Source organism: Schistocerca piceifrons, chromosome 2 (genome assembly GCF_021461385.2).
Source record: "Schistocerca piceifrons isolate TAMUIC-IGC-003096 chromosome 2, iqSchPice1.1, whole genome shotgun sequence".
Lineage (NCBI taxonomy): Eukaryota > Metazoa > Arthropoda > Insecta > Orthoptera > Acrididae > Schistocerca > Schistocerca piceifrons.
Genome location: NC_060139.1, coordinates 261,546,873 through 261,570,336, shown reverse-complemented (window position 1 = coordinate 261,570,336; position 23,464 = coordinate 261,546,873). Strand labels below are relative to the sequence as shown.

General features: G+C 38.4%; 1 protein-coding gene across 1 annotated transcript in view; it reads left to right on the top strand.

The window, feature by feature from the left end:
- The window catches only part of LOC124775312 (sodium channel protein Nach-like), a 206,659-nt gene extending 184,460 nt beyond the window's left edge, over window positions 1–22,199 (top strand). The window contains exons 10-11 of the mRNA XM_047250147.1: window positions 12,933–13,039; window positions 21,933–22,199. Of these exons, the coding sequence (XP_047106103.1) occupies window positions 12,933–13,039; window positions 21,933–22,171 (346 nt within the window). The 3' untranslated portion in view covers window positions 22,172–22,199. The remainder of the gene's footprint in view (window positions 1–12,932; window positions 13,040–21,932) is intronic.
- Window positions 22,200–23,464: the final 1,265 nt, after the last annotated feature.

Genomic DNA, 23,464 nt, shown 5'->3' with positions numbered 1-23,464 from the left:
ACAGAGAGATCAAAAAACCAATTTTGTCAATGCCACTCATAAATGCACAGTAATTCTTTATGATGACTGGTCTTGTGACCTCCAGATGTTGCATCTGTGCTGCACTCAACCTCTTTACTTTATCAATAATGTCTGCACCCTTGTATGAGGAAATGAGACTGAGAGCACTATTATTGAGCCAGTGAATGACGGATATCTTCTTCTGTGGTCACACAAACATTGACAGATCCTCTACCTTCCTTCTTCAGCTCTGACTCAGATTTCAGTGGGTATTTTTGTAACCGGCTAGCTCTGATGGTCCCAATGAAAATGGTCTTCTTTGTCAACAATTCATGCACCAGTGACACAGATGTAAAATAATTATCAAAATATAGTTTGCACCCACAGCCTTGTGGAATGTGTTCACTCAGTCACATCACAATGGAACCACCAATGCCCAGGTGCTAGTGCTCATATCAATTTCCCATACTTGCGCCTTGATATATTTCAAAATCATACAATTCCGGGAACTCCACAATGAACAAAATTTTTTAGCCCAACAGAGTTTGGTTTACCACGAACAAATTGCTTCATTCCAGTCCTTCCTTTGAAAGGGATCATTTGCTGGTCAATACTTTGCATTTCTTCTTGTTTCAGACTGAGACAAGTTTTCGTGGTTCTATTTATCAGTGGTCTCACCTTGTGTATCCGAACTGTATCTCTAGTCTCAAGAGTGATGGCATTTGATTGTTGACAACAATTTGTTGTAAAATCTTAGAACATATTCTGATCTCAAACATCAGGAATTACTTCCTCCTTGCCAACCAGCACGGATTCCGAAAACATAGGTAATGTGAAATCCAACTCACACTTTTCTCACATGACATGCTCAAAGTTTTGGATCAAGACAGTTTGTCTTCCAGAGAGCCACCTTCCGTGTTGTCGACGAAATGAAAATGATTCCTGAGTCTGAATATTCTATTTACAGAAAATGTGTCTGCAATCAAAAGTATTCTTGTGTGAGGCTCCCAATACATACACGATCTGGGAAATCCTAATGTACACATCAAAATATGTACTCGAGTCAGTTTTCGTATTTCAGAGCTGGTATATCTCACTGGTACTCTATTTTTCTGCAATGAATACAAATTTATTTGTTCCAAAAGCAATTCCAGAAAAGCATTGGTGAAGTATTCTGAAAAATATTCAGCAGGACTTCTTACTTCTTCATTGGGCCACTGAAAGTAGTGACAAGGTATGTGAAAGGCATTTTTTTCCATTTGAAGTTACCTTGCAGCTGTTTATTTTCTACTTGTGGAACTTCTTTTTCAGGTTCTAGAGTATCTCTTTAATGTTGTAAGCTCCGGTACACCCATTGTGCTTCTTCTTTTCTTGTATCTCCAATAGTTTCAGGTCCAGAATCTTCACTATCTGAGAACTCTGAAAGCTCACTGTCATTGAGCGCTAGTAGAATCTGCTCAATTTGTAGTGTAACAATGCATATGACTCAATGATTTTTGTTTGAAATATGACCATGTGCAGACTTCGTCACCTACGTTGTTTACAAAACACTTCAAAAAAATTATTTAAGTTCTTTTAAAGTGTGATGTGTTCTATATTAACACTGTTACCAATCTCTATTAAAGGCACTCTGCTATGTCCTCATGAGCATTATAGCTCCGGACACCTATGGTCCCTAAAACCATTAACCATCCCCTTTGGTTCCTACTATCCGAGTAAATACAAAATTCCTTCTGACCTAATAACAAAATTTCTTCCATATAAACCCTTTTTAGTTATCTTTCCTTTCTTGAAATACCGGTAGATTATTGTTGAGCCCTTGTGTAAACTTTTTGTCATTTCCTTAAAATAATATGTCCCTATCACAAAAAAAGTTGCATGAATAAACCATGAACACTCAGTCATATGTAACATAAACTAAATATTAACTTCTTTAGGAATGAAGGGTTTAATTTGATCAACACTATAAAAACCTTTAATTACACCTGACGAAGGTTCCATAACAAGTAACGCTTTGGGATGTACAACCTTATGGACAACATATGGACCTTCAAAGGTAAAGAAAAATATCCTACATTCCTTATTAATTTTCGAACTTTTAGGATGAGATCGTACTAATAAAAGGTCTCCTACTTAAAATGGGGGTTCTATAACCTGTTCATTATAACTTTTAAGTCTCCGTTCAGCTTTCTTACCAATCAGTTCATGAATTTTGTCACTTGAAATGCATTGTTGGGTCTCATTTACTGGTGACCAAGGTAAAGCAGCTAGTAAAGGCTCTCCTATAATTTGTTTGCCTAAAATTTCTATAGGTGATAACCCTGTCGTTAGATGAGGCAATTCGTTTAATATTTTTTCGAATTCAGGCATTAGTTTGGCCCACCGAGTATGTCTAGATGCACAATATGTTTTACATGACTGTCCTAATTCTTTCATGACTCTTTCTACTAAATTACTTTGAGGGTGGTATTTTGAGATTAAGATGTGCCTTATTCCGTATTGTTTTATCATATCTTGAAACTTTTGACTAATAAAAGCACTACCGTTGTCAGATGTAAGTGGTTTGGGAATGCCCCAGTTAACAAAATAATTTCAAGTGAGACAGCGTATAACGCTTGCTGTATTCTCTCATTTCAAAGCATATAGTTTCACTTGTTTGGACCAACATTCCATTATAACAAACACATAACTGAATCCTCCTGAACTACGAGGCAGAGGACCAAAAAACTCCAGTGATAGTAGATCCCATAGACCTCAAGGAATCACCGCATATAATTTATAATGCTTAGATTTTTTACTAACTTTAACTTTTTGGCAGATTTCACAAGTTCTAATAATGCTTTTTACAATATGGGACATATTTTTGAAATAATAATACTTCATCAGATGTTTGACACATTTATGAATACCAAAATGCCCGTAACCTTCATGGATATAAGTAACTAATTCGTAAACGACAGTTTTCGGAATGCAAATTTTCCACCTCTGATGTTCCCTCTGTGCTTTCCAATACAACAACTCATTGACATATAACCACACACCTCTAGTGTTCACTGTTTCTTCCCCATTACTAAGGTTTTGTACAACATCCCTATACTGATTGTCATTTCTTTGATTGCATTTAATAGCAGTTATTAACCGTTTAACCTTATGTTCGTTATCCTGATTTAAAAGGAAATAAACATGGTAATTTGTTCCTGGTTCTTCTGCAATGTTAATATTCTCCATTCCTACTGGAAGTCTCGACAAAGCATCCAAAACTACATTTTGAGTTCCTTTATATACCTAATTTCGTACTGAAATTCCTGCAAGCATAATACCCAACGTGAAGTAACCGGCAATTGTTTAAAAAAGGTTAAAGCCTGATGATCAGTATATACAATTGTTTTTCTTCTAATTAATAATCCTCCAAATGTTTGAAAATCCCATACCACTGCGAAAGCTTCCTTCTCGGTTACAAAATAATTTCTTTCATGTTTATTTAAAATTCTACTAGCGAATCCAATAGGTTGATATAATCCCTTTTCATTAGTCAAATCACCTTGGAATATTACGCAAGACACACCATAATCAGAGGTGTCCGTACACATACAAAAGTCCTGATTGAAATCTGGGTGGTATAACATTTTAGCTTCTATTAAGGCCCCTTTTATCTCATTAAAGACTTTCTCTTCCTCTTTTCCCCCAGAGCCATACCGATTTCTCTTTTAATAAATCGAGTAATTTAGGATTCACAATATCCTGCCCTGGAAGAAATCTTCTCAGAAATCCTACCATTCCTAAGAATGATTTCAGTTGTTTCCAATTTCTAGGACTTGGACATCGAGCAATAGCTTCAATATGTGCTGGGTCTGTCCTAATACCTTTACTGTCCACTATATGCCCTAAAAATCTCACTTCTTCTTTTCCAAAGTAAGATTTAGATAATTTTAAAGTAATTCCTCTATCAATTAAACAGTTAAACAATTCCCATAATATAGTTACGTGTTCTTTCCACATTTTAGTGGCTACCAAAATATCACCTACATGTAAGATAATCCTGTGTAATAATTGCTGACCCAAAGCAGAATCTAATGCCCTAATGAAAGTTGACACTGATATATTAAGTCCAAAAGGTAAAACTTGGAACTGATATGATCTGCCTTCAAAAAGAAAATCTGTATATTGCCGAAAATCTGGGTGTAATATGACTTGATGGTAACCAGTAGTTAAATCCATTGTACTCATGTAGCAGGAACCAGCAATTTTAAGAACTATCTCCTCCATAGAAATAGATCTGTCTCTTTCCATCTTTATAATTTTGTTTAATTGACAAGCATCCAGAACCTGTCGTACCCCACCAGCAGCTTTCTTAACTACCCACAAAGGACTGTTAAAAGCACTGTATAATCATTCGATAATATTCTGTTCTAGCATCTTATTTACTTCCCTGCTAGCTGGTTCTTTGAATTGTAATGGAATAGGATAAGGTTTCTTAAAGAATGGTTTTTGATCCTTAATTTTAAGTTCTTCCTTGTTCATCTGAGAAGACGGCTCTAAATTCTAACGATAAAGATTCTAGCTCTTCTTTTTCTTGTTCGGATAGACAATTCATAGAATAACATTTTTCTTTCACTTCGGTTTCGATACTATTACTAGCCTCACATTGGTACACCTCATATTCAAGATCACTAGAATCTACTAATAGGTTTATGGGCCGTGTGTACTTAACTTGTAAAGATTCGTAATGATTTTCGGGTATTTGGTTATTAGAAAACACCACTTTAAAAGTATATGCTTCCTTATGAATGGTTAAGGAAGAGTCTTTAAAATCTAATATAGCTTTATACTTACACAACCAGTCTATACCTAAGATTATAGCCACGTTTAAGTTGGCTACAACAAGTGAAAAGTGAGAAAATGATTGTTTAGAAATTTCAAAAGTTAAATAAACTTCTTCACTAACATTTTGACTTCCTTTACCAGTAACTCCTATAATTGTCACACCAGTTACAGGTAAGGTTGGAAAATTCCAGTATCTCCTTTTAACTTGAAATAATTCTTTAGACAAAATACTTACTTTGCTACCCGAATCGATTATAATATTTACTTCAGTATCTTTAATATAACCTTTAATAATGGGTTTATAAGTTATATTCTCTCTAGAATGAGATTTTCACTCTGCAGCGGAGTGTGAGCTGATATGAAACTTCCTGGCAGATTAAAACTGTGTGCCGGACCGAGACTTGAACTTGGGACCTTTGCCTTTCGCGGGCATGTGTCCTACCAACTGAGCTACCCCAGCACGACTCACGCCCTGTCCTCACAGCTTTACTTCTGCCAGTATCTTTTCTCCTACCTTCCAAATTTTACAGAAGCTCTCCTGCGAACCATGCAGAACTAGCACTCCTGAAAGAAAGGATATTGGGGGATACTGGCAGAAGTAAAGCTGTGAGGAAGGGGTGTGAGTCATGCTGGGGTAGCTCAGTTGGTAGAGCACTTGCCCGCGAAAGGCAAAGGTCCCGAGTTCAAGTTTCGGTCCGGCACACAGTTTTAATCTGCCAGAAAGTTTCATAACAGCGCACACTCCGCTGCAGAGTGAAAATCTCATTCTGGAAACATCCCCCAGGCTGTGGCTAAGCCATGTCTCCACAATATCCTTTCTTTTGGGAGTGCTAGTTCTGCATGGTTCGCAGGAGAGCTTCTGTAAAGTAAATCTCATTGCCAATCACCCTCCTTTTGGCAGCTTAATCAAAAATTGCAAGTGGGTCTTGTATAATTTTGACTAACGGTTCCCTGTAGTTGACCCGTACTAAAGGATTTTACTAGTTTTCCGAACTTTCTATGATAACATCACCTACAACTTAACCCACATTAATTACTTGAGAGTGATTTGTCTCATTATCATTATTATGTAATTTCTGCATTTTAGAGTTATTACCCCGATTTTGTTTTCTCTCTTGATCTTTAGATTGACATTTTATATAACAAAACCAGCTATGATTGTTGTTGTTAAAATTTCGTGGTTCTGAATTATTATTGTTTCGAGAATTTTCTTTTCTACTAAATCTAAATTTCTCGTCTTCCCGTTCTCTACTATGTACAGGGCTATTACAAATGATTGAAGCGATTTCATAAATTCACTGTAGCTCCATTCATTGACATATGGTCATGACACACTACAGATACGTAGAAAAACTCATAAAGTTTGTTCGGCTGAAGCTGCACTTCAGGTTTCTGCCGCCAGAGCGCTCGAGAGCGCAGTGAGACAAAATGGCAACAGGAGCCGAGAAAGCGTATGTCGTGCTCGAAATGCACTCACATCAGTCAGTCATAACAGTGCAATGACACTTTAGGACGAAGTTCAACAAAGATCCACCAACTGCTAACTCCATTCGGCGATGGTATGCGCAGTTTAAAGCTTCTGGATGCCTCTGTAAGGGAAATCAACGGGTTGGCCTGCAGTGAGCGAAGAAACGGTTGAACGCGTGCGGGCAAGTTTCACGCGTAGCCCGCGGAAGTCAACGAATAAAGCAAGCAGGGAGCTAAACGTACCACAGGAGGGTGCTCCACCGCACTTCCATCATGATGTTCTTAAACAGAAGATTGGAAAACCGATGGATTGGTCGTGGTGGAGATCATGATCAGCAATTCATGTCATGGCCTCCACGCTCTCCCGACTTAACCCCATACAATTTCTTTCTGTGGGGTTATGTGAAAGATTCAGTGTTTAAACCTCCTCTACCAAGAAACGTACCAGAACTGCGAGCTCGCATCAACGATGCTTTCGAACTCATTGATGAGGACATGCTGCGCCGAGTGTGGGAGGAACTTGATTATCGGCTGCCTAAAAAAACTTTTTGAGTTTTTGTATGTGTGTGCAAAGCATTGTGAAAATATCTCAAATAATAAAGTAATTGTAGAGCTGTGAAAGCGCTTCAATCATTTGTGATAACCCTGTATATCTCACTGTACTAAATATTCCAGTAATTCACAAGGTTGTGACCATTCCCTTTCTATCATTTTTTTCCTTCACATAATATGGTAATCTATTAATTAAGACTCGTATTAGATGAGTTTCAATAATTGGTTCTGCAATTAATTTAGCACGGTTTAAATGCCATTCGAAATATTTTCTATAACCTTCCCACCGTTTATAATAAGGAGGAGGGTCTAACAACTCTAAAGTTAAGTGTTTTTGTTTTCCTCTTGACCAATAATTTTGTTTAAACTGCTTAACAAAGTCCTCAGAGTCCTTAAATTCAGTCCTATGCAGTACCACCCATTCTGTGGCTTCTGCTTCTAAATGCCCTATTACAAATTGAACCCGTTTTTCATTACGCCATTTGGGAGATAATGAAGTTTCAAAAGCCTTTATGAATATTATAGGGTGAAGTTCACCTCCTGGTTTGAATACAGGAAATCAACTTGCTACATTTGAATTTGTCGTTATATCATCCCAACATTCTGTGAGAGACATGGCCGGATTTTGTTTAGATTGCAGAGATGGAGTTGTGTCGAATTTGCTTGTGGTGGTTTCTTTATTTGCATTGTTGTCTTCCATGCTATCAAACATGATGCGACTGTTGTCTCTGATTGCGTTATTAGTTCTACTACTTGAAATGTTTTCATTATTATCTAATTCTGATAGCCATTTAGTAATTTCCTGTATTCGAATCTCTGTGCTGGATACACAGTTTGCTAACATTGATTCTTCAGTTTGTTCACTATGTGAACGCTCTGTACTTTCATCAACATCATTATCTTTGGGAGTATCGATATTACTGCATATTTCAGTAATTAAAGATTTTATATTTTCGATTTCAGTATGGTCCTTTTCTACTCATTGAGCCAATGTCTCCAATTCTACATTAGCTATTGAAGAAATCTCTACAGTTTTGGTAGAGACTTCTTTAATAGATTCTAATAATTCTCTACGAACAGTTTCTGTTTGCATAGTAAAATCATCTCGTAACTTAACATTATTTTTCTCTATTTCATTTACAACTAAGACATTGACATTATCTAGTCTCTTGGTTAAGTCGGTAATATTGTTTCGCTTGTGAGCTTTTTCCTCACGTGATTCCTGCATACGCTCTTCTAACCTTTTACAATTATCAGCAATCTTATTACTAAGTCCTATTAATTTTTCCTGCATCTCAATTTTAGAAGCTTCTATTTTACCACTTAATTCTCGATTGGTTTCATTAAGATGTTCCTGTAACCTGTCTGTAGATTTTGTTAGTTCCTCTTTAAGTTCCCTTTTAAGTTCCTCTTTTAGTCTAACTATAGACTCAACATTAGACTGTTTCAATCTGGTTTCCATCTTAGCCATAGACCTAAAAAAGGATCTCATGCTCCTATCAGACACAGATTGCTCTTCATCCGACATTTCACTTCCCGACATTTTTGAAAAATGCTAACTAATTACACACGCAGACTTGTAATCACCAATCTTATTAAAAGCACACTTCCCTAAGTGCAACACACCACTTCCTACTTAAAAAACACTGACCGGGCACTAATATTGCAGTTTGTAACTCTCAGTGATCAGAGCGCTGTTGTGAGCTGCAGAAGTAACAGCCGTCGATGCAACCACTGAGATGCTGCGACCCCGCTTCCGCAACCGGCGGGATGCTGAGTCGAACACCGGAGACGTCACTGGCTGCAACCACGCCCGGCTGCACCGTAGACAGGCGAAGCCCTCAGCAACACCGTTAATACCAGATGGAGCCCCCCAGCCAATGTACTAGGCCTGTTAGTTTAGGGAGAAAAAGGTTGTCGGGGTTTGCAGTGTTCAGCTGCTGCCCAACAGGTGCGCCTTCTCGTGGAATAACTGCATGACCATACTGCTTGGCTGTGCTCCGTCAGATGCCCACACCCGCGAAGTCGCTCCTGGCTGGTGAAGGCTCCACAAAGACCCGCGTTGTCTTTTTTCGTACTAGTGTGCCTTTATTTGCACACAAGTCCTGTTTATGAGGTTGCCACGGTGTAGTGTAAAGACACGTATGACTCAATGATTTTTGTTTGAAATATGGCCATGTGCAGACTTCGTCACCTACATCGTTTACAAAACACTTCAAAGAAATTATTTAAATTCTTTTAAAGTTCTCTATAAAAGATTCTTGTACGAAACTGTAATTAAAACATCTTCAGTTGAGTCGTTTGTGCAAAATTACGTCACTCAGTCCAACTACTTTGCGCAAACTTTTTAAATTTAGATGTCGTTTGTTTCTTCTTGGAAATTATATTCTTGCAAGTTATCGTATTTTTCCCATATTAAAATCAGACTGTAAACCCTTTAAGATTCAAAAATCGAAATCAAACTCTTCTGAAAATTAATACCTTGGAAAAATTCAGTAATAATTCTTCCTCAATATAACTCTTCATAACTAATTCTTGAACACGTATTTAAGCTTTAGAGCATACACTGTTTTATTGTCTTCGTATATGCTACATACAGATGTGAACATCAGACTCAACAAAACAGAACTGAACAAAATACAACATGAACTAAACATTCTGTGACCCCATTACAATGGAAATTACAAATTTTTATTTATTTGATGTTGGAGGTTCGACGTAACAACCCGGTCACAGGATCCTCTGCTGCTCTTTGGCCGTTGACCTGCGACATCTAGTAGCCAGCAATTTTCTTTCTTGTTCCGGCAGTGAAGATGCTGTTTCCGCGAGTTGCGCTGCTCTCTCCAAACATGAAACATACATAACAAAAATACAAAACTTTAAATATTTCACAAACATAACAAAATATTATAAATGCATAAACAAAACACTAAATTAAACTTATATTTACCTGCAAACTGAGCTGATCCTTGTGGATGGGTGACGCTTTAATTTCGCGACCCATTACAAATTTCCTTCTCGGAAAGTTCTGCCATATCAGAATCTGAAAAATTAAGTTATTTACTGAAATGAGCTATGTGATGTATGAAAATAATTGGAATATCCATTAAATGTATTAATAACGGTTAGCTTTCAAAATTATTTCAAATGAATATCAAAAATATTACCTACAAAAATGAGAATGTCCATACAACATGAACGCATGTCGTCACAATGGTGTCAAATGACAACAACCAGTTTTGAAAAAATGTAGCTAACAGTACAACAAAAAAACAATCACTAAAGTAAAACACAGACATAATAACCTTGTAACACCTTTGTCTTCTATAAATCTTCGACAGGCTCAAAACGGAAAGGAAAAAATGTGAAGCACGTTCCACATACTACAGCACACGTAACATAGCATCACAAACATTCAACTGTTGACTTCCCTATTCAAAGGAGATGAAAGCGCTCCATGTGGCACATGCCTGTACTAGGTTGTTGTCATCTGCCACCAGCGTGATGAAATGCAGACATTCTGTGTTTCCACTCTGCATTTGGTGAAACATGATGGTGTCAATTGACAACATGATAAACAAATGGTTAAACTGTAATTACAGCAGTGAATTTTAAAAAATAGAAATCATGCAAACATGCAATAACTCCATTAACATAATCAGATGTATTTTGTAAGAAAACAGTGTTATAGGCATCATAAGGTGAATAAACATTTTTAAAGTTTATTTCCTGTGTTATCACTTTGAGGAGTATTCATCAGCAGCATTTTTGCTGATTATTTTTATTAATAACTGACAGGAATTTCCTAAGATTTCTGAGATCAGAAATGTGTATTTTTGAGTCTTGCTCCTTCTTTCACCCACATTCATGACCAAAGGCCATCAATAACTGTTTAATACAGAATTGAGGGAGTTTACAATATGATAAGTATTAGAATATAATAAGTATTCAGTAATGTGAGCTACAGTATGATACAATAACATAATGTAAACCTTGTTCCTCTTAGTCAAAAATATAACTTTGAAACATCAATTAAAGTCACTTCCTAAATGACTGTCCATATTGCAACTTTGAAAATATCAAATGAAATGCCAGAATCTTATTGTATCACTGACGTGGAACTGCCATCAGTTGAAGGTCCATCCTGAGTCAGTAACCATTGTGTTCTGCCTCAGACAATGGCTTATGACCCCTGTTTATAACATTTTAGCCAACTGTGTTGACAGACAAATCACTTTTCCTAGTTTATACAATTTTGGTATTTTTGGAATTAATTTGTTGGCTGTGAATTCCTAGACATCAGCTGTATTAGGTACGAATCTAGTACCCAGTAGTGACATATGAAAATTTGTGCCAGACTGGGCTGGGTTTCCTGCTTGCTGCAAGTGTAGGCCTTAACCAATTGCACTATTCATGTAAAACACTCCCCAGACTGACCCCAACTTCCATATGTCACACTGTCTACATCCTTATATCAAGTCCACTAAATTCTTCACCTAATACTCAAAATATTAATTAGATTCCCACAACAGGTCCCTTCTGGCACAAATTTTCATACATCACTATTATGTAGTAGATCTACATAGGTAATAGATCTATATCTAATACAGCTGATGTAAAGAAATTCACAGTCAGCAAATTAATTTTGAAAATATTTCATACAGTTGTAGATCATCAACAGTGCCTGTTCTTACAGACATGCATGAACTTTGGTGTTGTTATGCTACACACTGGTTCCCCCCTTGCCAACCATCTAGTAACAATGCTGGAAATAATTTTGTGATTATGTTGCCTCCTGCAAAAATTATATTTCTGGATGAACTACTTATGCTTCTCCCACTCTTCAGGGGTTGAGGCAAGTCCAATCATCTCTTGGTAAAGGATGTGTGCTCCCAAAAACTGTGTCTTACTTTTGGTTTTTCCAGCAATTTTTCTGGACCAAAACTCGAGAATCCTCCAAATATTTCGCTCTGGCTCCAACATGGGTGATGCATTTTCACCAGATGTTCAGCAGCCCCTCCAGGATAAGGGTCAGACACAGTGATCAAACTCTCCATGAATTCTGTTGCACTAACTCAATTAAAATTCAAATACCTGTTGAGCCAAATTTTATATTAAGATGTAGTTTGCAATAATTAATTGTAAAATAAAAAGAGCACCTTTTTAGAAGATGTTCCACTGTAAATTCCTCCTCTACTCTGCTTATTTGATTATGTAATGTTAGTGTTGGTAAGTGAGTGTGATCAGTGAGGTAGCAGATCACAGGCACTTATCAAGTGCAGCACTGCAATCAATATGAAAGGAGATCACAACTGAAGTGAAGGTCAGTGTGGCCATGTGGGATGGGTGACATTCACTGCATTCTCATTATCTGCCAAGAATGAGGTGAAGATCCAACAGGAGAGTCTTGGCAAATCACAATCCTATTTGCTGATGCCCCACAAAAAGACAGCAAGGTGAAGCAGTCAGTAATATGTTAATAACTAAGAAAAAAGATGAGCCCTCTGACAAGCTGCATCCAAGATCAAAATGGGAATGGATCAAATGGAAAGTACTGAATCAGTTTTGTCATAATGTGACACACTCTTGAGACCAGTTCTCCAAGTAGGCTCTCTACCATGACACAATATGTACTGTGCCTTATGTAATGAATTACAAGAACTGTCCATCATTTTGTAGCAAGGATGATTAATTTTTTTCAAGAAACGTATGCAGTCAATATATACAAATTATATCCACAATTTCTGTAAATGTCATTACACTTGATCAACAGTTATAGTATTTAGTTGCAGTTTTGTTTGTTCATTATCAATATATTTTATGCTTCTAATTACTGTAATTATTTTCTACAGTTACAATGATATCTCTGATATAAGAAATATAGAAACCATATTTTCAATGAATGTATCTGTCAGCCCAGATGGTAATAGACAAACGTATTTTGCCATAAGTAGTATTATTATTTATATCTGTCTTCTACTTCAAATAAAGTATAACAGTTCTGATTTTTATGTTTAAAGCACTTATGAAGTCATTAGCATTTTAATGTTTTGTAAAATGTGTAAATAAAGTTTCTTTGTGTTTTGCAGTTCTGGCAAAAATGTTACGGGAAGGATATTGTTCCACTTTTACTTTGGCAGTCATGTGTCAACTCGAACCAGACGAGACATCATAAGTTCCTGGAATGATTTGCTTTGTAAGTTCCTCAGTATTAAATATTACATGTATGTTTCTTTCCTGCATATTTGACATACACTGATGAGCAAAACATTATGATCTTCTGCTTAATAACTTGTTTGTCTGATTTTGGAACAAAATACATCACTAATTCTGCATATCAGAGATCTGACAGTTTGAATATCAGGGATCTGACAGTTTATTGGTAGGTTTGTGGAGGCATGTGGCACTAGATGTCTATGCACAAGTCATGTAATTCATGTAAATAATCAGCCACAGATACACATACGCGGTGATGACACATGGCAGTGGCCCAGATGGGTTCCAAAGCTTTTATATCAGGCAAGTTTGGTCACTGAGACATCAGTGTTAGTTCACTGTAATGTTCCTCAATCCAGGGTTCTGACTCCAAGACATGGACAATTACTGCTGAAAGATGACATCGCTATCATAGAAGACATGAAGCATGAAGGGATGCAGATGGTTCACAGCTGTCAGTATGTCTTCTGTCATTACCATGGATCCCATGCAAGTGCAGGAGAACGTCTCCCAAAGCATAATACTGCTCACACCAGCATGCATCCATGGTGCACTGCATGTTTCAAGCTGTTGTTCACCTCATTTGTGGAGATGACCATTGACCTAGTGTAGCAAAAATGTGATTCACTTGCAATTGTCACTTGGAATTATTTTCTGAGGCTAGCAACTGAGATATAGTAAATATTTATTCACCATGTGCTGTGTAGAGTGGGTAATTAGAATTATGCACTCTCAAACCTTTTGAATCAAACTGAAACAGGTGACTTTGGGCCCACAACCAACTATATTGAGATAGGGAACCAGTGGTCAGAAATGCTTCTTTATTGTGTTGTGGACATACACAGCTTACACAGCATAACAACAATGTAGCTCAAAGTGGTGACCACCAGTCTCAGTGGATGTATTACAATGGTGCATGCAGTTCGGGCACATTCTCGCAAAGTTTTGGGGTGTCTGTTGTACACTGGAACAGGCAATGGCTGATAAACAGTGTACTCCTCTGACCAGAAAACAGACATTCTGCACACAACTTAGCTCATAGCACATACATCATGTGATGATCACATGCACCGTACCAGTGCATTAACCTGTGCTGCATGCACATCACTATCCCTGGTATCAATTGTCCATTGCTTCAGAGAGCTTGTGATGTGTCCATGACAAAGTGTTTACTGTGTGCAGCCCATGACACATAGTCAAAGGTGGAATATTACCCATCATGAGAATTGGCAGAGATGCAGCTAATGTACAGCGCTGCAGGATGTAATCCCCCATAAATCAACACAAAAGTACAGAGCACGCTTTCCCAACAGCTGTCATCCTAACTGGAAGAAGTTTATCTCTGGGGATACCCAACTTACAAGAGACAGGGTTGTTCACACCACAGAGAACCAGCCAAGGTTCCTGTCTGAACACCAGACTTTGAGGAGATTGTGTTGGATCATGTGGCTGACCACCCAGAAATAAGCACCCATCAACTTTCCCATGAATCATACACTTCAGAGGATACAGTGTGGAGATTACTGGTGGCACAGGTATTGCACCCCTGTCATAAATAATGTGTGCAAACAGTGGAACAAATGGGATTAGAGCCCCATGTTCACTTCCATCAATGGTTTAACTGCCAAAGTGCTGTAGTGCTGAACTTTGTACAGTTTGTATTGTTCATGGATAAGGCTTCATTCACCCATGATGGTATTTCCAACTGCCACGGCAGCCTTTTATGGAGTCAGGACAAGCCCTACCCCACCCACATCAGCAGCCACCAGCAACAGTTTTCTGTCGACATGTGGGTGAACATTGTCCAAGATCACCTAACAGGACATTATTTGCTGCCTCCCGATTTGACTGGTCCATGTTACCTGGTGTTCCTGCAATATGTGCTGTCACAGTTCTTGGAGACTCCTTGTTGTTCATGAAAGGATGTGGTTTCAACATGACAGTGCACCTGCCCACTTCAGTCTTAATGTCTGCAAGCACCTGAACAACTCATACCATCATCGGTGGATTGGAAGTGGAGGTGCCTATCCCATGGCCAGTGCAATCACTGGATCTCATGCCTTTGGACTTTTTCCTTTGGGTTACATCAAGATGTTGGTGTATGAAACACCTGCAGAAAGGATGAAGACTTATTTGCTAGGATCCAAGTTGCCTGTCTCCTGGTGCAACAGACACCAGGCATCTTCAAGGGAATCTGGCAGAACTTCATGCACTATTGCCATGCATGCATTGAGACTGATGATCATCTATGTGCACAATCACTATAAACTTTGTTGTGTTATGCGGATTACACTGTACGTCTCCATAACACAATAAACATGAATTTCTGACAACTGGTTCCCTGTCTCAGTATAATTGGTTGTGGACCCACAATCATATGTTCCATTTGACCCAAAAGGTTTGAGATACTTGTATATGAGCCCCTTAGAACACAAGTGGTGTATCTCACATCATTCTTATTTTGAGATATTTAATAGTTTACTAGGACTGTCATACAAAACTAACAATATTTTATATTACTTTTTTATCATATATGTTATCAGAGTAGGTTTTCCTAATTCAGGTTAACAATTTCAATAAATTTTATACAGTTATAGACCTGATAAAAGGGCCTAAATGAAGAAATTTTTGAATGCTTGGACTTTTTTTTAACAACAGGGTTTTGATGGAACACAAAATTTTAGCCACAGAAAATTAATTATCAGCCATTATGGCTGAAATGTTTGTGAACAATGTAGAGAAAAAACATTTATAGCTCTTTTCCAGAAATTAAAGAGATGATTTATGTCAGACAGTATGTTGATGACTTCATTTTGTTGTTTAAAGGGAAGAAAATTAATGGATATAACAGAACTATTAAATGAGCAGCATCTGAAAACACCATTCATATTAGAAATTAAAAAGAATGAGACAATTAACTTTTTAGATTTGACTGTAAAAAAGAGAGAGGAAGGCATGCTTTCAGAATCGTCAGAACAGATACTTGCTCAGGTAGTATTAAAGGAGAGATCACATGCCACTCAACCCATCATAGGGAGCATTTTTACGCAGTACGCAACAGAGACTTCAGACTGCCACTCACAAAAGATGAATTACAAAGATAATTACTTGTTAAAGAAGTAGCAATAGCATTTGGATGTAGGACACAAGTTGCATAGCTGTGACAGATCAAAATGAAGGGCAAATGGCGCACACTTTAAGTTATAAATCCATCATGTCAAAAAAGAATTTATACAATAATTCTGTGGTGTACAATATTAAACGTGCAAAATGTGATAAATATTATATAGGCCAGACTGGATGAAACTTTGAGATCCAGTACAAGGAACATTGTAAGCACAGCAATCAGACAGCACTCACAGTGGAGTGCATGTGAAAATAGCAAACATTTAATTTAACAATGTAGGAAATGATAGATTGCTACTTACCATAAGGAAGACACATTAAACTGCAGACAGGCACATGAATTTAACATAATAGGTGAGCAACTGTAGATAACACATAGAACTCCAAAAAGTTTTTATCTGAATGTGCTAGAAGAGCTGGAGATTTACACCCACCACTTAAAAACCCCAGAAAAACTGCTGAATGAACAAAGTGGTTTTGCACATAGGAATTATTATGAACTTTGTAAAGACATGTTTTAACCTTACTAGATTTGAGACAAGACATTACAAAACCTTAGCAGCAGCAGCGTGCAACACTCTGACAGTGGCAAATTTGACACGACGAAGGGAACTTAAATGTGCTGTTGCTTTCAGCCTGGTGCTTACACAGCTCCTTCTGCAGAGTGGTGCACATAAAACGGGCCCCTGCACTGAAAGGAATATGGATGAATAAAATCAACGTACATCATCGCTTTCTTGCATTTTTATTGTACAATTTCATTATTAACTATGTAATTAACAGTTTAAGTAACAGATTTACTTTTATTAGTTTAATGAGCATATTTTAGAAAGGAATTGAAAGTCTGTGTTCAAAATGTTCTCCGCCAACATCCAAGCAAAGTTGTGCACGTCGAAGCATGTTAAGGAAAACACTTTTCAGTACTCTTTGAGGAATGTTCAAAATTTCTTCACATATGTCATTTTTTAATGTGTCAAGTGTTCTGGGATTGTGGTGGTAGACTCTAGCCTTTAGAAATCCCCAGAGGTAAAAGTCACATGTTGACAATTTGGGAGAGCGGGGTGGCCACAAGCCCTTACTATTGGTCCTCTCTTCTGTAAAATCAGTATGTATATGAGCTAAGGACAAATCTGATGTATGAGAAGCTGCCCAATCTTGCTGGAAATATGCACAACATTTTTCATTTGGAGTTAACAGAATTGAAAATTCATTGTAGAGTTGCAAGGAAACATGTGTGTTGACAGTTTTGTTGAAGAACAATGGCCCAATAATTCCGTTACCAGATTAAGCACACCATACACCAGTTTTTAAATTGTGTAACAGCTTTTGCAGTACGCCGTGGGGATTCTCTGCAGCCCAGTGTCTCGTGTTATGTGAATTAATGTAACCTGATAGATCAAAACCAAGCTTCATCTGTCAGAAAAAAGAGGAATGCATCAAGATGCCTCCAGTGACATTTTCCCACAACCAATTACAGTAATGTGTATGCTTGCCCTTGTCTGCTTCTTTTATTTGCTGAGCAACACTCATACGGTAAGGTTTCATTTTTAAGCCATGAAGGATGCGTTGACTTGACCTGCGAGATATTCCACATTGCTGCGATAATCGTCATGTTGACTTGTAGGAACTTCTTTCAATGTGTGCCATCACATTTGCCACAACTTCAGGTGTACGTACAGTTGGTGCCTTATTTCTCATTGAATTAACAACACTGCCTGTCGAACGCCACTTTCTCACTAGGTTCTGAATCGTTGATTTTGCAGGAATATTACTTTCAGGAAACTTTTCATGAAAAGTGTCACGAACAACTTTAATGGTTTCAGACTGCACATATTCTTCAACAATGAACACATGTTCTTCAATGGAGTAAGGCATGACAATGAAGTACATGGTTTATAACGACTACTTTCTGTATGAATTACTCACATGCCACTGCTGTTGGAAAGTGGCAAAGAAACTGTCAAGTTAGTAATGCTACTCACGCATGTTCACATTCCAGTTCAGGCTGTTTTTATGTGCGCCACTCTGTACAATTATCCAATAGCAAGAAAAGAACACACATTTTTTTAAAGTTTTTAAAAGTTATTTAGATTTTCCCTATAGCAAAAATATGTTTGTAGAGCAAGGAAGTCCTTATCAACATCTTGTGTATAATGCCGTGGAATGTTTCATGTATTAATTATTTTTAATCCACTTAGAGCAGTGGGAGATCCCTATAGGAGGGCGCACGAAAGATATCTTGAGCTACCTTTACTTTTACCGTAATAAAAAATAATCAATATTTTTAATGAGAAATAACTGTGAATTACTATTATTAATACTTCTCAATCAACTGACCACTCTCACTCTTGACTAATCTTCACACTTGCACTTGCTACAACTAGGACTTTTTAGTTATTCATTCTTCAGTCTTAATATTTCTGCTTCTGAATGTAAACTAGCTTCCTATTCGGCAAATAATCCGTATTTATAACAAGATGTATTGAAGGTTCTCTGTACAAGAAAACAGTAGAATATTCATGACTTTTCTTGAACAAATGCCAGACAGAATAACGTATCGAGATCACTAGAATGGCCGCAACTTTTCTCGTAGGTACGTGTTAGCTACCTATGTGCCAGGCAGAAACATATAAAATATGATGATGCGGGTTGTGTGCTACATAGAAAGGTACAACTACTCGGTAATTCGATTCAGTCAAGTCGACTGACGAAAGAAACAAATGAATGGCATGCGGGCTGACTCGCAGCGGCGGCATGGGTGGCAATGTGAGCGGTCCCGCAAGGGGCTGGCGCACGCCGTACACATCCCCCATATGTATCCATAAGTCTTTAAAGCTACAGGCATTATGTATCAACCAGGTTCTTTTAAAAATTTTAATATATTTTTTTTTAAATTTTAATATGTTACCAAAGCTAAGAAATCCTTATCAGTGTTCTGTGTAAATGCTTAGGAATGATTTTATATATCAGTTACACTACTTTGCAAAACGTAAGGACAAGATTGATAAAGTAACATAACATGTTAGCAACTCAGTGGAAATGGAACAAAGTGTGGGAGCATGTTACTGGTGGGCTTCCACTCTTGCACAGAAAGCTGGACATAACATAGCATGAGGTCAGCTTGACTGTAGTGCCAAATGGAGCTGGCTGCACAGCAAGAGGCTGTTGAAGGAGCAGGAAATGATAGTGTGTGCCAATCAGTGACCAACTATGGTGCACTGTGTTAGTGTTCTTCATTACAACAGGGCCTGGAGAAACATTTGGATGACTTCAGACATTGAAGAATCATCAGGAAACTGGAAGAAGGGTGGAGTGTAACCAGTATAGCTCAGGTGTTTGGTGTTGCCCACAGCATTCTTCCAAAGGCACGGGCAGCATTTTCAACAACAGGCACTGCTACCTGTTGGAGAGTAAGGGTCAACAAATGTCAATTAAAGCAGCAGATGATTGCTACATTGTGCAACAGGGAAGAAGGGAGCCCTCTCAAACAGTGGGTGCAATTGCAACCACATTTAACAGAAATATAAAACATGCAATCTCACTGTCAACAGTGACATGGCCACTGCATGGGGGTGGCCTCTGTACTTGATGATCAGTACATTGTGTTCCATTGACTCTTGCACATTGGTGGCACTATTTGCAATGATACTGAGAGCATAGGGACAGGACCATCGAGGAGAGGGTTACATGTTCTTTTTGGTTTACAGCAGATTCAGTTTGAGTAGTGATTCTGGACTTTCCTCATATGGCAACAGTTGGGAACATGTAATGCACCCAGAAACATTTTTGAACATGATCAGTTTGGTAGTTCAGATCTTATGGTATGGGGAGACATAATGTAGCATGTGTGTACTGACCTCAAGTCTTTGAAAACATGGTGCACTCACCAATCAGTGATATTGTGACACGGTACTCACTCGCTGTGCATGTCTTTTCAGGGGAGCATTTGGCCCTAACTTCAGTTTTATGGATGACAATGTGCAATCATGTTGAACAACACATGTGGAGGAGCTCTTGGAACGAGGGGGTATTCAGCAAGTAGACTTGCCTGTCAGTTCACTCAACTTAAATCCCATTGAGTATGCATGAGATGCACTGGGGAGCCAGTGACCATCCAGCAGTTGTCATCTGCACTGGTTGAGGAATGTAATGCCCTACCACAAGAACTTCATACCAACATTGTGGCCAGCATGGGAGCATGTTTCAGAGCATGCATTGCCATCCTTGGTGGTCACACACCCTACTGAGAACCACATCCCTCCTTTTGTAATGTCCAGGGGACTGTCGTGGATCAGGGTGACCTCAGTATAAATTACTATCTTCGAATAAAAGTGTTATTTGTGTTTGTCTCATTGTGCATTTCTTTCAGTTACCTTAAGTACTATCCTGTAGCAGTTCTTTTTGTATAATGTCCAAGTTTCATCAAGCCATGTTATTTGACAGTGACACATCGTATGAAAGTTACTTTTCTCCTTAAGTCTTGCACACCAGTGTATTTTAGTATTAAATCCATTAGTATGGATAGAGAGCACTCTTTAATGATACAGACATTTGCACCTGTAGTGCAAGTGTTCATTTGGGTATGATATAATGGGAGGTATGACATGGTATGGAACAATAATATGCTTAATTTCATGAGTATATACACAGTAAACAGTACACATCTGTTCTGCTTGGAAGCTAAGAAAGCATCAAAGTCTGTGGTCAGGTCACAGATATTCCACTTATCTTGTGTCAGCAATGTGTATCAGAGTTGATGTTACCACAGAGCTCCCTCCCATCCCCAGCTTCACCCCCCCCCCTCCCCAAACCCCATAGTGCATAGTGTGGAGCACCGAAGAGAATGTGAGAGTGATATTGCAGCAATGGGTGCTGATGAGAACAGCTGGTTGTGCCGTGGCTGGCAGCTTTGCAAGACATGACTAGGCTATTTCTCAAGGTTGCAGTGGGCATGATATGAGCACTGAACCAGTGGAAAGTGTCTGGTGTGTACATACAGGATGTTGACAGTACAACCAAAGAGGTGGAGATGCAGTATCGGTGGCAGGGATGTTGGCATATGGAGGCCATGCAGGCCAGAGAGATTTTGATCTGATCAAAGTGACAGCATATGTTGAGGGATCAGTGCAGTTGACATGAGCCAGCAATTTATCTTCCAGAGTGAACGTCAATGGATGTGACAAGCATAGGGGCCATCTGTATTGGAGTGGAGGTAGTGGGTAGGCAGGAACACAAGGTATCAATCTGTTTCAAATTGTAATCAAAGTCAATGTAGACAGAGGTGCAATCATACAGCCTGGAATTGTGGTGTTGATCTCCTGTTGGGAAGAGTTGCCAAAGTTGTCAGTGACAGCTGGAGGCAAATTGTGTGGTCGAATATATTCGGAAAGATGTCATGTTGTGTTTAGTTCCTCCAATGTGTCTGGAATGTGTTTTCACTCACACAGTTTACCACTTGGCCACCAAGCCCAACCTATATGATAAAAACAGAATGAAAAGTGTATGTATGATATTAGAGGAAAGCTGTTACTTTGAGAAAAGCTGTTTATATTAAGTAGCCTCAGTTTATTTCCTCATGCTAGGTTAATGAATGCATGATGACATTGCTGAAGGGAGGGAAAGAGAGATTCATATTTTCACAGACATAGAGGCAGTTGAATTTCTGGTATGTGACAATATAATAGATACATCTGCACAAAACTGAAATAATTAATAACTATGATATGAACTGCATGGATTTTTTTCAGCCTCGCTTGGAGGAATCTTCAGCTTGTTTCTGGGGTGCAGCTTCATGACAGTCATTGAGCTACTGTATTTCTTCACACTGAGGCTGTTTCTACACATGAGGAGTTTCAATACTGTCGCTCCAAGACCCAGGAAGAAAATGAGAGTGGTGAATCTCAGCTCAAAGACAGGCCAGCAAGATGTCTTCACCCTACCAGTCCCACTGGACAATGACAACATTGTGAAACATCGTTTCTTCTGACTGGAAACTCATCACCCATTTGTTCTTGTGTAACATCTGTGGTGACTAAGAGAGAGAGAGAGAGAGAGAGAGAGAGAGAGAGAGAGAGAGGGGGGGGGGGGGGGTAGTGTATACTGTGATTTTTACTTCAGTACTGATTGTGATAATTTTTGTACCTGCATCTGTGATACAAAAATATACAGAAGAAATAAAAAGCTGATTAATGCATATGATGTGTACATAACACATAAGCTTGTCTCAGTCAAATAGAAACAGATACAGAATGTTAAAAATAAATGGTACTGAAAAAGTCTTGTGTTAAAAAACTGTGCCATCAAGAACAGAGTTCATAGCTGATTCACTCACATGTAGTGTCACAGAGATATCATAGTACAATAAATTATTCAGAGATTAGACAAGCAGTACAATAGAAGAGAGAAATACCTCTGTATTACAGTAACAAATAAGTTTTATTAATGATAAACTAATAACATTATCAATACAAAAAATGAGTTGTACATTATGTATGCTTAAATGCTTATAAATAAATATTTTAACCAGGAGTATAGTTGCTACTTTGATTGAAGTTGGCACACTTTCAGTGACAGCATTCAACAGCAGTCTAGCCACTGCTGTGTACTTCACATTTGTTGTGTGTTCCAGAATTTCTCCTGGAGTATACCTCGGGTACCTTTCTTTGCACATAGTAGTTTTACATGAATATCACAGCAGACATTATGTAAATAATGTGTCATCACTTTCAAACGATGAAAACTCCAAAATGGAATTTACTAATATTATGAAAGGAAAGTTGCCACTCACCATATAGTGGAGATGCTGAGTTGCAGATAGGTTCAACAAAAAGACTGTCACAAATAAAGCTTTTGGCCAGTAAGGCCTTTGTCAGAAATAGACGACAGACACACACACACACACTCACGCAAATGTAACTCATACACATGACTGCCGTCCCGGGCAACTGAAACCACACTGTGAGCAGCATCACCTATGCATGATGAGAGTGGGAGTAAGGAGGATGAAGGAGTGGAGAGGGGGAGGGATAGTAGGGTAGGGGTGGCAGGCAGTGAAGTGTTGCAGATCAGATGGAGGGCAGGAGAGAGGTGGGAAGGAGGGGGGGGGGGGGGGGGCAGCGGAAAAGGAGAGAAGTAAAAAGACTGGGTGTGATGGTGGAATGAGGGCTGTGTAGTGCTGGAATGCGAACAGGGAAGGTGCTGGATGGGTGAGGACAGAGACTATAGAAGGTTGAGGCCAGGTGGGTTATGGGAACATAGGATGTATTGCAGGGAAAGTTCC